Source organism: Carassius carassius, chromosome 39 (genome assembly GCF_963082965.1).
Source record: "Carassius carassius chromosome 39, fCarCar2.1, whole genome shotgun sequence".
NCBI lineage: Eukaryota > Metazoa > Chordata > Actinopteri > Cypriniformes > Cyprinidae > Carassius > Carassius carassius.
The window spans coordinates 17,427,627-17,443,937 of record NC_081793.1 but is presented as its reverse complement, the minus strand read 5'-3'; the positions used below and the strand labels follow the sequence as shown (position 1 = coordinate 17,443,937).

Below are 16,311 nucleotides of genomic sequence, written 5' to 3'. Positions count from 1 at the left end.
CTGGCAATGAAAAAAACAAAACTTCATAGAAGCATACTCCATTTACAGCTAGCATGCAACCATTTGCAATGCATTGACCACATACTTTGCTTTTGTTTTAGTGATACCAATGAGGTGGATGTCCCTCTGAGCACAAGGATGGGGACACGGCGGTACATGGCACCAGAGGTCCTGGATGAGACTCTAAATAAGAACCAATTCCAAGCATACATAATGGCTGATATTTACAGCTATGGTCTCATTGTTTGGGAGATGGCCCGCCGATGCGTGACAGGAGGTGAGTTGTGCATGTCTTATGTGAGGTTTATGATAATGTGTACACATTTCAAAGCATGATTATGTGTCTCCTTTCTGAAAATGTGATTGATTTGTTTTAATAATGGTATTTTCTTTTATGTGCAGGTATTGTTGAGGAGTATCAGCTGCCATACTGGGACATGGTACCTTCAGAACCGTCCTACGAAGACATGAGGGAAGTGGTATGTGTTAAAGTCATGCGGCCAGTGGTGTCTAATCGCTGGAACAGTGACGAGGTAAGATCTAGCATTCCAGTTTAGTTCAGCATTGCTCTGTTTTAGAAAAATTTGGGTTTGGCTGAGTTGAATTCTTAGGAGTTAGTTCTCCAGTCTTCAGTGTCGCATGATCCTTCAGAAATCATTCAAATACGCTGATTTGGTGCTCATGCAACATTTCTTAATTCTGAATTCTTGGATTGGAAATCTGGAAAGAATAACATTTCATCTAAAATATAATTTTTTTAAACAATGTGAAAGTCAATCAGTCTTATCTGCTTCTACAAACTTAATTTTGTCCTCTTGTAGGAATACATTAGCCATATAGTTGACATCATTGCTAACAGATATGTGACTTTGATTTTTGATTTCATGGGGTCTTTAAAAATCACTGCTTTGTAACAGACTATTTTATAGTGTAAAATGCAACCTTATAACAACAGTGTTTTGTTTTTTTGTCTCCACACAGTGCTTACGGGCCATGCTAAAGCTCATGTCTGAGTGCTGGGCACACAACCCAGCCTCTCGCCTCACAGCTCTTCGAGTCAAGAAAACACTCGCCAAAATGGTTGAATCACAGGATATCAAAATATGATCAATTTTCCCTCCAATGGCAATCTGAGAGAAATCATGGAGATATCGATGCTCACTTTTATGACTTATTGCCTCAGTTCCTAAACAGAGCTGTGGGAGCGCTGCTAAGCAGAACATTTGCCTCCCTGTATACCTGTAATTCGTCGCCTGGTTGCAGTAATGCTCTTTGTGTCATGTAGCACCCTCTGCTGGACAGTATGTGCCATGACAGACACACTGGGAAATAAGGACATCAGTACACACATCATCCCCATCGCCACCATTTTTCCTTCTTCAGGCACTCTTTTATATATTGGGTGAGAATTGAAGAGCGTATGGTGCTTTCTGTGAAAGCTGTGTAATACGATACGTCTGCATGGAGGAGTGGCATGATGCCAGCAGTAATGGAGCCGTGTGGGAGTAGACTTGAGGATTGACCCTCTGTTATTGACTGACTCGGGAGGCGGACATATTTGGGTTGATATTCAGACTAAACCCCCAACCGTATGCTTGGGATATGCTTAAGTTCAAGCATGAACGCTCCCTATTTAATTCAAATGACCCCCACATTATGATATATGTATCAAAAAAAAAATGTCCCGTAAACTACATGTTGATATTTTACTTAATAGCCTTTTTTGAAAAATGATTCGTTCAGCAGCTTTCCTTTCTGAGAATTTGTCCAGTAGAGATTCAAATACAAAACTGAGTGTTAGCAGCAATAAGATATTCTATTTGAAACCTTCCCGTTTTGTGAAGACTGGGAAACATATTCACTGTTACGAATCGAACGTTTAAGTGTGATGACCGGAGTAATTTGATCATCACCCCTTGTTTGGCCTGAAGAACTGAAGTATGACTGGACAAATATTGCCAACACCGCTGCCGTATAAGATCTGTTCATCTAGAAGATACGGTGATTTGATTTTCAATCTGTCAGAATGGCAGCTATGATCTGGCTTATCGCAGGTGTGTGGTGTGCAGATGTATGCCCACAGCCGCGAATGCTTCATAAATGTTGTTATATTATATCCAATAGCCTTCATCAGTGTCAGATTGGATTGCTGTTTTCAATGCCTCATTTAAACAGTGAACAGCCTTGAATCTAATGTTGTGATGCTTGGGAATCATATGACTCAAATGTCTAATGTGATAGAATAATGCAAATGCATGTGCTATTTATTCACATCATGTCATATAGTATGAATTACTGTTGTAAGATATTTTTACTTGCAGGACTATTAACACTGTTCTTATAACTGACTTTCTCAATATTTTACAGAGCAGCTCAACCTTTCAAATACTAAATTTATGGCTATGATATGAAATTCTACATTTAATAACTTCCTATGAAAGTGTGGGTAAATTATCATTATTTGTCTTTGATATAATGTTTAAAACTTGTCCCTTTGTCTGTAATTTACTGAAAAGTCAGGACAGACAATTTTAGTTCACCTTTCATATATATAAAAATTATTAGCACTTGTGGAAAATACAGGTTTAACGTCAACCAGGGTACTTTGCCTTGAAAGACAAGCTTGTCATTTCTGCATTGAAGATCAGGTTATATCACTGGGATGCATTTAAATAAGTTGTTATAGCAGACTGGGAAATATCAATTATACAGGTACAAAACCCTTTGCTTTGTATTGAAGATTCCGATCTCCCGTTGCTTGTGTGTCTTTTCTTATTGTTTGGGCTGCAGTTGTGCTCAAGCCTATTCTGTCCATTACAATCATGCCAGTTAGCGAAAATCACATTTGAACTCATTAAGCTCATCTGGCTAGATAAATGACTACACAATGCTTTTGTCTTAATTGTTTAATGTGTAAGGAAACATGTAAAATTACTAATATAACCTTTTTTTTAAATGTGCACAATATCTGGTTTTAAGAGAGGTGCCTTATGTTTTCAAGAAAATGTTCTGTACACAGAATTAGTCCAATGTATCATTTTTTTTTCTTTAAAGTAAATTGCCTTATTTTAGTACACAAACATTGTTTAATTCTTGATTGACATTTGCATTTAATGTGATCATTTGAATGCATGATTTGCAGGATGTCCATTTTTGTACAGAGTTCCTCTCACTACTTTTTTGTTTATTCATATTGCCTTATAGAAACTGGTTTCCATAATATGCTCTTTGCCTTATTATTACATCCTCCACATTTTAAAGATCAATAGAAGGACTAGTGGTATCTAACTGTTTCTGTTATATTACGGTCTTCTTATTTCTTTAACTTACCTTGTTTTCTAAATTTTATTCCAAAATCAGTCACACTCTTTCAAGAAGTATGCACCATCAGGGAAGAGGCTGCATGCATACAAAGAAAAGCATGTCAGGCAGTGACGCACAGTGTGTCAGACTCAAACGTCTCCTCCCATTCCTTTGTTGCTCACCCATTTCTCTTCACAGCATGTCCTTGTGCTCTGTAATGAAGAGCAATAGTCCAGACAGTGTGTTGTCCCAAGGCTGCACTTTTCGTAATGATCCAAGCATCAATTCTAATGTAACTGTCTCCCCTTGCCGAAGTTCCAGCAGGGTGGCTCGGCTCACTGGTCCCCTTTTTTCCACTTGTTCCTTTCTGAAAGAGGCCACTGGTACTCCACTGCGCTTCAGTACAGCCAATGAAAGGCCTCTCTCAAAGTCTATGCTCACTAAAAACATATAGAATCCAGTCTCAGTCGCCTGGAACACCCCTGATGTGGGATTAAAAGTACCACCATAGTTCACAGCAACGTTTTTCTAGGTGAGCTCCCCATTTGGTTCTCTTCTGTTGTCGAGGCTTGTGATGAACACCAAGGGGGAATGTGGTAGCTGAGCATGTTCTGAAGAGGTGAAATTATTTAGATGATTTTTAAGTAAAGAGTTTAATTTTCAGTAAAATGCTTTGTCATAATGTAGTTTTAGTGTTGTCCTTTGAGGGGCAGTGTTGTTGTATGTACACCAGCCCTGCAGAGTTTTGTTCCAACAGACAAACCATGTAGTTTTCAAATAAGCCTGAAGGACATGATTAGGATCAGGAGTGTTTAATTAGAGTTGAATCTCAACTCTGCAGGACTCCGATCCTTTAGAAATTTGAGTTTGACACCCCTGATGTACACTATGCAAGTCTTTCAGTACCAAATTACTACTTCATATTCAAAACAAATGGCAAATTAAATAACTGTATTTATAAATCTCTTACCGCTTTCTGTGTATCTTTTTTTTCGTCCACTGGTAGACTTTTCTTCTCTTTTGATTAGATCTTCTTGCTTTCTGCTCCCCCTTCTTTTGCCGCCTTTCTTTCTCACCAGTCTCCAAACATCATCTAGATTCAGGCTTCTTATTACTAAACAGATTTTGAAACATGTGCACATATCAAAACATATCTCTTTTCCCAGACTCCAGAAGTCACTGACTGAATAATCAACATCCTCCTCTCCAGTCGAAGGGTCTGGTAAAGAGGACTGGTAACTTTCAGGGCCCCTCACCTGGTTATTTGTACCGGTCCCCTCTAAGTATGCCAGTGGGTCATCGCTATTCATCTCATTTCCGTCAGGATGCTTTCTCCGAAGGGAGGCCAGAATCCTATCATGTTACTCAATCTTTTCCTGCATCACAGCCATTCTCTGTAAAAGATCTGGGATACTAAGGTCCTTTTTTTGGCTGTGTGACCAGTTTAAGAATTCCAAGACCTCCTCTCCAAGTAGCACTTCCAGGACTTCAGAATGGCGTACAGCATCATTAGGGAGGGCAGAGAAGGTGGCTGTTAGGCTTCGAATTGCATGTGACTTGTCCTCATCCCGCTGTCTCAGGCCTTCGATCACTTGCTGGCTGTCTAGGAGTGAAGCCTGTTGTTGGGACATACTCTCTTGAAGACTTCTGCTTCTGCCCTGCTCAAAGGCCAATGACTCCTTTATATTCAGCAGGCCCTGATGAAGATCCTCCATTTCGGTGGCCTGAATCCTCTTTAGATCTACCTCCTCAAGTGCAAGTTGGTTCTCTTTTGCTAACTGTGTCACATTAGCCACCTCCAGCTCCAACCTAGCTAGTGAACTGCCAATCAATTTACAGCTACAGGCTTGCTCTGCAATTACTGAATCATTTCTATGTAGTTGTTGGTAGATGTTGTCCAGGTCAAACTTGATTTCTTTCAAATGACCCCTCATGTGCATTTAGGTTAGTGGTAAGTTCGCCAATACTGTTGAGCACCCTGCCCCGAGTAGCCTCCACCTCCAGATCTGTCTCTGCAAAGTGGACCTCAGTGCGTTTTTTTGACATCCTCTAGGCTCAGACCCAGGTTCAGTAGGTCTCTTTGCAGAGCCCGGACAGCTCTATCAGAGTCTTTAGAAGTCTCGGACAAGCTGCTGAGCTTTGCAGAGTTACTTTGTGCCTTCTCATGTAGTTGAGAGATGGCCTCCCACACTCCTGACATCTCGGTTGGCTTGCTTCCACTTGAATTTACAAATTTAGCAGGTTCTCTCTGCAGTCCCCCTTCCAGCTTCCTCTGGTGAAGTCTCACCTCCTCAACCAATTCAGTTAGAGACTGGAGATTCACCTATTGATATAACACAAAAATATATTATTTGTTAATTTATGCACTCTTTTTATGTGTTAGGATTTTTGAGTACCCATTTCAAGGAGTCCATGGGAATGAATGACCTGTGTATCATGACTTTGACTGATCTGATCATCCATCTCTTGCTTCAGTTTTGTTAAGTTGTGTCTCAGCAGGTCTTGCTGGGCCTGAAAGGCCCTCTCCATCTGGTCTTTCTGTGTATCCAGTTGGATTTTCATTTGACCAATCTGGAGATGACTAAGCTCTAGTCTCTGCTCGATAGGTCCACTGTGACTTTGGCCTCTGTTCACGGACCTGTTGTCTTCCTTTTCCATCCGCAACTGCTGAAGGTCCTGAGACAATGCCTGCACCTCACTGGACAGATGCTTCAGTGTTTAATTGAAGCTTTCCAGCACTGGTTGAAGCTGACTCATCATAGTTGACATTAACTGATGCATCGACAGAAGAATGGATGAATCAAGGAATGGCAAAGGCTGAGAGGTAGGGATCCCTTCTCTGGCACCTGGAGTATTGATAACAAGCCACTTTAATGTTGAAGACATACAAGTGTTATGAAGTGAAAACAGTGGAAGAAAACTCAGCTTGTTATTTGTGTGCCGTATTATATACACATTTAAAATTACCTTGTCTATATCAGCATATTGATTCCTCACACATCAACAGAAATAGCTTTAAATCGTTGAGCTCATGCAGAGAGTCTCCCTGCCAGAACCCTCATTCCTAGAGGACATCACTGTGCCTAACGAGCCCTGCATGAGTTTTTATGGTGTTTTCCACAGGAGTAACCCTTTCCTTAGATGTCTCCTAAACAAACAAATCTCACTAAGTCGCTGAGTATCTGGCTACAGCTAATGCATTTTTGATGGATGTTCCTTTTATATGCTGTATTTGTATTCAAACAGAATGCACTCAATGCACACTTTCTTTGAATGAGACTAGTTCCAAGACCTCCTCTCCAAGTAGCACTTCCAGGACTTCAGAATGGCGTACAGCATCATTAGGGAGGGCAGAGAAGGTGGCTGTTAGGCTTCGAATTGCATGTGACTTGTCCTCATCCCGCTGTCTCAGGCCTTCGATCACTTGCTGGCTGTCTAGGAGTGAAGCCTGTTGTTGGGACATACTCTCTTGAAGACTTCTGCTTCTGCCCTGCTCAAAGGCCAATGACTCCTTTATATTCAGCAGGCCCTGATGAAGATCCTCCATTTCGGTGGCCTGAATCCTCTTTAGATCTACCTCCTCAAGTGCAAGTTGGTTCTCTTTTGCTAACTGTGTCACATTAGCCACCTCCAGCTCCAACCTAGCTAGTGAACTGCCAATCAATTTACAGCTACAGGCTTGCTCTGCAATTACTGAATCATTTCTATGTAGTTGTTGGTAGATGTTGTCCAGGTCAAACTTGATTTCTTTCAAATGACCCCTCATGTGCATTTAGGTTAGTGGTAAGTTCGCCAATACTGTTGAGCACCCTGCCCCGAGTAGCCTCCACCTCCAGATCTGTCTCTGCAAAGTGGACCTCAGTGCGTTTTTTTGACATCCTCTAGGCTCAGACCCAGGTTCAGTAGGTCTCTTTGCAGAGCCCGGACAGCTCTATCAGAGTCTTTAGAAGTCTCGGACAAGCTGCTGAGCTTTGCAGAGTTACTTTGTGCCTTCTCATGTAGTTGAGAGATGGCCTCCCACACTCCTGACATCTCGGTTGGCTTGCTTCCACTTGAATTTACAAATTTAGCAGGTTCTCTCTGCAGTCCCCCTTCCAGCTTCCTCTGGTGAAGTCTCACCTCCTCAACCAATTCAGTTAGAGACTGGAGATTCACCTATTGATATAACACAAAAATATATTATTTGTTAATTTATGCACTCTTTTTATGTGTTAGGATTTTTGAGTACCCATTTCAAGGAGTCCATGGGAATGAATGACCTGTGTATCATGACTTTGACTGATCTGATCATCCATCTCTTGCTTCAGTTTTGTTAAGTTGTGTCTCAGCAGGTCTTGCTGGGCCTGAAAGGCCCTCTCCATCTGGTCTTTCTGTGTATCCAGTTGGATTTTCATTTGACCAATCTGGAGATGACTAAGCTCTAGTCTCTGCTCGATAGGTCCACTGTGACTTTGGCCTCTGTTCACGGACCTGTTGTCTTCCTTTTCCATCCGCAACTGCTGAAGGTCCTGAGACAATGCCTGCACCTCACTGGACAGATGCTTCAGTGTTTAATTGAAGCTTTCCAGCACTGGTTGAAGCTGACTCATCATAGTTGACATTAACTGATGCATCGACAGAAGAATGGATGAATCAAGGAATGGCAAAGGCAGAGAGGTAGGGATCCCTTCTCTGGCACCTGGAGTATTGATAACAAGCCACTTTAATGTTGAAGACATACAAGTGTTATGAAGTGAAAACAGTGGAAGAAAACTCAGCTTGTTATTTGTGTGCCGTATTATATACACATTTAAAATTACCTTGTCTATATCAGCATATTGATTCCTCACACATCAACAGAAATAGCTTTAAATCGTTGAGCTCATGCAGAGAGTCTCCCTGCCAGAACCCTCATTCCTAGGGGACATCACTGTGCCTAACGAGCCCTGCATGAGTTTTTATGGTGTTTTCCACAGGAGTAACCCTTTCCTTAGATGTCTCCTAAACAAACAAATCTCACTAAGTCGCTGAGTATCTGGCTACAGCTAATGCATTTTTGATGGATGTTCCTTTTATATGCTGTATTTGTATTCAAACAGAATGCACTCAATGCACACTTTCTTTGAATGAGACTAGTTCCAGGAAAAGCTATAAACCTCTTTCCAATCATCTATTATGTGATTCATTTTGAGCATTTGGTTCACTGATGACTTTTTGCCCTGTCTCCTTCCGTATATTGGTTATCAGATAATGGTGGAGTTTGTTTATAAGAAAGACAGGATAACCTCCAGAAGCTGTTAACTTTTTGATGGTGAAATCTCACTGCCTATGGATACTGTAATGTGTCAGTCTAAATGTTTTTCCTTGTGTGCCTAGGTTTGTTGGCCACAGACTTGGCATCTTGCCAACAGGACTCTGGTTTGGTGAAGAACCATGAATGGGAGCCTCCTGTAGAGGCTTGCCAGCCCAGTTTGCATCTCCCGGTTGGTCAGTTCCCATTTTACCTCCTAGAGAAGAACAAACACATTTTGTTTGGAAGGAGAATGTGGGAAGCAAGTTAACCACAACATCTTATTTTAGACCTTAAAGATTTTCAAACATCTAATCTAGAAAATGACTGTGTTTAAAACACTCAACGAAAGTTATATTTAATGACCCGATATTACCAAAAAATGTTCTAAGCATTCTTTTTTTCTTCTTCATGATATAAGGCTTAAAATATTTGGCACAGACGAGATTCTTGTAAACAAATACACCAACTTCAAAGTTTAAGTAAAGGATTCAATTGTTTAATGTGATTTAAACTGCAAGAGTGATGAATAGATTAAATGATATATTAGACCATTTCATGACTTCTACAAAGACATGAGGGCATAAAGGATCGCTTCTGGTAACAGTCTGGGAAAATTTCCATCCATCAAAACATTAATCTGCCAGATAGTTTGGATATGTGGAAAACATGACTAAGTTGCTTTTATTCTTAAACATTTAATTCTTAAATGCCCACTTGCATAGGGCATTGCTTCAACTGCTATCCAGTGCCAGCTGACTGTCCCTTTCCTGTTGAAGGACACTCACTGAGCCAAAGGCTTGCTGGATACTTCCTCTGCTTGTCAGAAAGGTTGTTTTAAAAAAGCAAACTTGGCAGAAAAAGAAAAGGTATGAAAGGTTAAAAGTAAAGCCAGCCTTGCCCAAAACAACAGACTTGCCTGAACTGCCATTATCATAAATCTCAGACTTTAAAGCATGCTTCTCATCCTCTGGAGGTTTGTCTGGAAAATAAAGAGGAAGCAGCAGATGAATCACCAAAACTGGATGGGCTATTCAACTGGTGTGTTCCTTTTAAATGGCCGAAGAGCAACATGCATACTCCTAACATATTGTATGTATACATATTTTTAATGTGTAAAAATGACACTGAAATTGTTCATATTTGCAATGCAATGTTACCTTTTTCCAGGCAGTTGTGTCCTCCATATCCTGGGCAACATTTAAAGTTCATAGAAGAGAGTGCTATCTGATGCTCCTTGTAGCAGCAAATGAGGACTGCCTGATCATCATCATTCAGCAAGTAAACCAAAGCAGAAACGTATGATCTGAAGTTGTTTGAGTTGATGTGACTTACGTGATGATTTGGCAGTCAGGAGCTCCGTCAGAACAGGGGTTCACAGATTTCACAGTCTGAGTCTCCGTAGTGCAGAGTACGGCTGTGGTGACCATACGGTGATTTACATATGCACACCAGTTTCTGTCAGGAGAGAGGAGGATTGGGAAGATAAAACATGAAATAAGAAAAAAAGACAAGGGAAGTGTGTAAGACTGATGGAGATGAATGCTCTTGAGCCCCTATTGTTTCCTGTTATACCCTTCCCAACATGCTCAGGGCTAGATATAATTGCTGAGCAAACGGTTTTATATGTTGTTCTATTTGCAAGTTCGTCATGTTTGTTTTTAGCTTTCTGTTAAATCAGAGGAAATCTGATGAGTCCACATTGATTACCTTGTTTACACATCCTCAATCTTATTTTGGCAAGTCTGTGCTTTTCTGTGGTGTAATATTTCGTAAACATACAATAAAGTACACAAAATACATTTTGCAAAACATGACCCAGTTATAGTTGTCAAACTCTGAAAGGTATGGCAACTATTCTCAACTGCTCAAAAGTTGTGTTATAGCATTGTAGTGGCCTCATTTCCCAACAGTGATGAACACTATAATTGCTGATAATGTGTAAACAGTATTGAATGTGTTCTCATTTTGAACATGATATGAGCTGACAGAAAAGTATATGAACAGGATTTTCCATGTCAGTTCTCTTTCTTTCTGCTGTCTGTGTTGTTCATGCACAGTTTGTTCCCCTCAAATGACTTGGAAGCTTTTCTTAGAGGCTGTTCACATGCATGTGTTCCTGCATATGCAAAGATTTCGTTGTTTCTATGGCACACATGCTGCATTTTTCTGTCTTTTGGCATGACACAGCAAAGCATCCTGTGTGAATGGTATGAATCTTTGATCTCTGTGATTTTTCAATATTTCTTTAGCATCCCCTTTTATTAAGATGGCATGTCAAGGTAAAAACACTTAAACACTTTGTTCCATTCTTTTCTAGCTGTTTTTAAATGCAAAAACATGTCCTGTATGAACGACCCCTTGCTCTTGCTTTTTCAACTGACCTTCCTTTTTGCATCCACTGCAGAAACAAAGACATTAGATAGCGGTGGGCTGTCCTGTTACCTCTCATTGCCACCTTGAACCATATTCCCTTTGTCCAGTAAAACATCAGCCCCTTTTCAGACACTGATTCGGTCATAGTTTGGTTGAATGCTAGTCCTGCCTGCCGCTTTATGGCTTTATCATTAATCTGTCTTCATGTGCCCACATCCCTTCATCTGTCTACCTATCTTTCATATTTGCCTCTCTTTTATATCTCTCTTATTTTCCTTTAAATACCTACACACTTCTGATTAGCACTCCACCTATGTCTTATCTGGACACTGCTGTTGCTCATTTCCTTTTGTTCATGGTCCAGACTAAAAGGTAAATGCTCTTGAAAACGGCTGTAGGGGCACCTGTCCTCTGCCTCGCTGTTATGCTCTACTGAGCATGCTCAGTCCGGTCTAATTCCTGTCATTAAATCTCATACTTAAGAAATACGCATAAAGCTCCCAAAGAAAGTTACTTGGTGTGTTATCAAGGCTGAAATACACATCTGCGAGAGAGCTGTGTAGAAGTGGATGGCTAAACATTTGCATCACAAGACCCTTCCTAAATATATCCTCTCATCACAGTATGTATTAGAGTTGGAACACAGTCACTCCATAAAACTCTCCCAGCAATTGTTTTAGATTAGATCACTGAAGCCCTAACATGTATTTTCATTGTAAGATTACTGTAATCAAGCCTCCTGGGCTAATTCATTTCAGCACAAAGGGAGAATACAATTTGCTTTAGTCAGGGAAAGTGCATTTTTAACATGATAGTAATGAAAAAGGCTGTGGGATACATGTATAGTCCATTCAATGGTTTGTTCTGTTATGTACATGTACTATAGTGTTGAACATTTAGCCTAGAAATAAACAAATAAATTAGAGTACATTTAGAAACTTGACTTGAATTTGTTTCTCATGGTCTTAAAAAGGTTTGTTAAATGCTTTTATTTTTGTATTTTACATTCAGTTTGTTATGTATACAAAAAGAATAACCCATGTATGAATTATAAAGGACATTTTTTTATTTCCTTAATAAAAAATGCATATTATAATAATCAAAATTTCTTTCAAAATTACCATTATTTGTATACTTTTATAAATTATTTTTAATGAAATAATGTTGTTTTTTTATTTTTTCATGAATGGGTTGGGCCAGACAGGGGACAGCATGAAGCGTCCCAGGATGCACCTCTTAAGTTGATAAAATTATTAGACTTACTTTGGAAAAGATTTTAATAAAATTGTTTTAATTTATAGCCAGTTTTTGTAACTACATAATTCCTAAATTCATTTGAGTTATTTCATAGTTTTGAGTTTAGTATTATTCCACAAAGTGGTAAATAATATAAGTAATAAAAATAATAATAATAATAATAATAATAATAAAAACTGATGTTCCAGGCTTCTGACTACTAGTGTAAAACTCGAGCATGGGTTATGAAAATTAGAGGTGACCTAAGAACTTAATATAGTATAACTTGAAAAGGCAAATATATTAATATTTAAAAATACTTACACATTTATATTAATAACATAAATATTTTTCACAACATGTTTAATCATTAATACACATATGAAATACTCAGACCTGATTCACACACAAGTTTATATAAAGTTACACAGTTTGAAATATGTCAGTTTGACTCACCCTCTCTGTGCAGATGGATGTACAGTCTCTCTTGAGGGGGACACTGAGTTTTGAATGGCATAAATGGCTGGCTGTCCACTGCTCAGGGTGTGTGTTCACAGTCTGTGTGTGCGCACTTTAGAAGGGTTAAATGCAGAGCACAAATTCTGAGTATGGGTCACCATACTTGGCTGTGTCACGTCACTTTTGCTTTCACTTATATATATATACTGTACACCAACGCACATAACATTCTGATTATGGACTGCAATTATGTCATCGGCATAAATAGTTAAGCGCTTTAAAGCACAATGGATTCTGATTGGCTGTCAATGTTTTTATCGTTCATCAACTGGATGGCAGGCAATGGCAAGATTCCAGGATATTATAGATTTTGCATGGATGGCAATAAAGAACGTTTTAAGAATGCACATTTCTAATTCTGTGGCTCAAAAGTTGTGTTTGCAAAATAAATAAAAAATAAATAAAACCGACGTCAGCACAGCTTTAAATATGCTATGATTCCAGTCCAGAGATTGTCTGCAGTGATAAATGGCTAGAGTTTTTATAACACACAAAAGCCCTTGTTCTTAGCGCTGACCCTGTTCGGTAAACCACGCCTCCCAAACTCTGTCTTTGGAGCAGACATCAGCTGCTCTTTCTCCGCATCCCACCTACCAAGAGGTCGGACTAGATTTAGACTGCTTGTGGTGCGGTTACACGGAGAGAATGAGTTACTGTGAACCTAAGAAGGCATTTTCTCTGTGGTGTGGTGGTCCTCAGGCTCTCTGCCTTCATGTCTGTGCTTGACTGCCTCAGCAGTGTGCAGCTCAGCTGTGACAACAAACATGAGGGTCTCCTGAGCCAGGCACTCCAAGCCCAGCAACCAGCACTTCACAAGATGTCTTCCTGTTCTCTGACCACAAACCTCCTGTCTGTTAAAATTTGTAAGGCTGACTCAACCTTGACCGAAAAAGTGGACATATGCCTACTTAAGAGTAGGGGGATGAGATTATCTCTTATTATCTAACTGGCCTTCTGCCATTTTATTGCTTTATATTATATATCAGTAGTCTATGTATATATTGGACTGTTCTTTATATTAGTGTAATTTGTAAAAAAAAAAAAAGAAAAAAACATATATATATATATCCACCTTGGTTGTGGTACATGTCTTTAAATAAAGAATTCTGATGTTTATTTCATACGTAAGGCTTTAAGATTATACATATTTCCCCTATGGAAAAACACAGCATGAAGAAAAACAGTTTCTGATTACCATAAAAGCATGTTCTGACTGGCATGTGTTTGCTTGCAGTAGAGGAACCGAGAACATCTGGTATATTCACCTGCAAAACACTGGCAGGGAGGTGGGATGCATTCGGATGTATTTCCGTGTGGTTTTTTTGTACTGTGCTCCTGTTGAACCTCTGATCCTTTGAGCTCTTCTGACAGCACAGTATCAGCTTTCATCTCTCTGTTATGTCATGCTGGCAGAAGAACAGTTTAGATATAGACTACCCAGCAGTCTACAGCCTGTAGAATACTCACATTCTCCACACTTTTATGTGAATGATTTCACAAATTCATGAATACGAATGACATCATTAATAAAGTTCATTCTTTGAGTGCAAAATTGCATCCCAAAACAAGACTATGACTGATCAGAAAAAAGAACATAAGCAAGGATTCAGATTACAAGAGGTTCTGCTATATCACCAACTAGGAAATGATCCTCAGTGCTTAACATATTTTATTTTATTTGTTGTAGCTGTGTTGCTTACATCATAAAAATGTTTGCCTGTTATGTTTTTACCCTTCTACAATTTTATTTGTAACAGTATCACACCCACAAATAAAATGAAATAAAAACATAAAATGAAAACCAATAAAAGACATTTTGGCTAAAGTGAAGGCGAAGATAAAATCATTGTCATTATTCTAGATTTGGTATTTAAAAATAAGAACAAAGATACACATTACAAATACACAATATATACAAATAAAACAAACAGTGCTTTATTTTATCTCAGATTTTTTCTTTTATTAACATTAAACAAAAAATAAATAAAATTGTCAATATTTGCTCACTGTCAAGTTGTCACAAACATGTCTTAATTTCTTTCTTGTGCTGAACACAAAAGAAGGTAGCTTGAAGAGTGTGGGTAACCAAAGATGTGCTGGTTCCCAGTGACTTTCATGATTATTATTTCCTACTATTAAAGTAAGTATAAAGTCATAACTGTATCCCCACATTCTTCAAAATATCTTCATTTGTGTTCACTGCAAGAAAGAAATTAATAGATGTTTGGGACAACATGAGGGTGTGTAAAAAATTACTGAATTTAAATTTTTGTGTGAACTATCCCTTTAATGACAAGCAGCAGCATGAAGTTAGTTTAGTGCAATTAGTCTGCCGTCACTTTAAGATCTGCAGACATCTAATATAGGCATGCATCTGTTTTTTCTCAACTGTTTACTTTCACTTAGACACAACCAAATGTGTTTATATGTAAACGTTGTGTGTTTTGACACTGTTATCGCAATCAGATGTACAATGAGTCTGCTGTCGCTTTAAGACTAGTCTCAGCCTCAGACGTCATGCCCACAGACCATTGGCTAAACATCTGATGCATATGGGACACACAAAAGTGGAAACACTTCAGGAGTATCGAAGTTACATCGGATTGGTTGTATTCTACAGGATTTCCGCGAGACATGTGTGTCGAGTTCTTTCACATTCTGCTTGGAAGCAAAGATACCATGGTGCCAAACCCCCTCACAAAAAAAAGAAAGGAACTTTTAAACCATGTTTAAAAACTGTGATGAAGAGCGCTTATAAGGATCAATTAAATGGTTTATTTTCAAAAGTATGTGAAATATTTAAAGTTTGCGGCATAGAATCTTTAAAATATGTCAGAGTTTTACACACCAGTCTGTTATTGTGGTGACATTTCCACGCCTCGAAATGTGATGATGAACGCAACGAACTGAGATTGGTTGTTTGACATGTCAGTTAAACGACCTCATGGCCGGGCCTTGGCCAATGAAAGCTGCAATGAATTACAGACCTTTAGCCATCAGTCTGAAGGTCTGGCTACGCGAGACTACTTTAAGACCTGTAGGGCATCTAATATATAGGTACGCATTCGTTTATCGCAACTGTTTACTGTTTAGCAATTTTTTGATGACATGTAGATGGAGAAGAAGTGGTCCAAGCACTGAGCCCTGAGGAACCCCAGAAGAGCTCAAGAAGTTGTGACTTAGAAACCACACCCTGAAGTTCCTACCTGAGAGGTAAGACATGAACCACTGGAGTGCGGTTCCTGAGATGCCCATCTTCATGAGGGGGGACAGGAGGATCTGGTGGTTAACTGTGTCAAAAGCAGCAGACTAATCTGCCATTTACCACGGTTAACACAGTAAGCAAAACAATGTTTCCTAGCAACAACAACCACGCTAAAATCTAATGAGAAAAGAAGCAAACCACTTAGTAGCTGCTGTCCTCTTCTGTTGCTTGACTGCCTCTTCTGTATATCAAATGTATATCATATTGCATTAATATACAATATACTTTATATATAAAACATAAAAATACAAATATTACATTAGATACAAATTAGGGACAGATATATTACAAAGATGTCACATTATAATATGCAGAAATACATACATAGTTCAGGCATGATATT

At 39.1% G+C, this 16,311-nt stretch overlaps 1 protein-coding gene and 2 pseudogenes across 1 annotated transcript in view; 1 reads left to right on the top strand and 2 right to left on the bottom strand.

Moving 5' to 3' along the window:
* Positions 1-3,080, top strand: part of LOC132121516 (bone morphogenetic protein receptor type-1A-like) — a 52,524-nt gene extending 49,444 nt beyond the window's left edge. Inside the window, exons 11-13 of the mRNA XM_059530998.1 lie at positions 102-277; positions 403-533; positions 982-3,080. Of these exons, the coding sequence (XP_059386981.1) occupies positions 102-277; positions 403-533; positions 982-1,107 (433 nt within the window). The 3' untranslated portion in view covers positions 1,108-3,080. The remainder of the gene's footprint in view (positions 1-101; positions 278-402; positions 534-981) is intronic.
* A 751-nt stretch (positions 3,081-3,831) lies between these two features.
* Positions 3,832-5,961, bottom strand: LOC132120981 (multimerin-2-like; annotated as a pseudogene).
* A 595-nt stretch (positions 5,962-6,556) lies between these two features.
* On the bottom strand, positions 6,557-11,040 carry LOC132120980 (multimerin-2-like; annotated as a pseudogene).
* Positions 11,041-16,311: the final 5,271 nt, after the last annotated feature.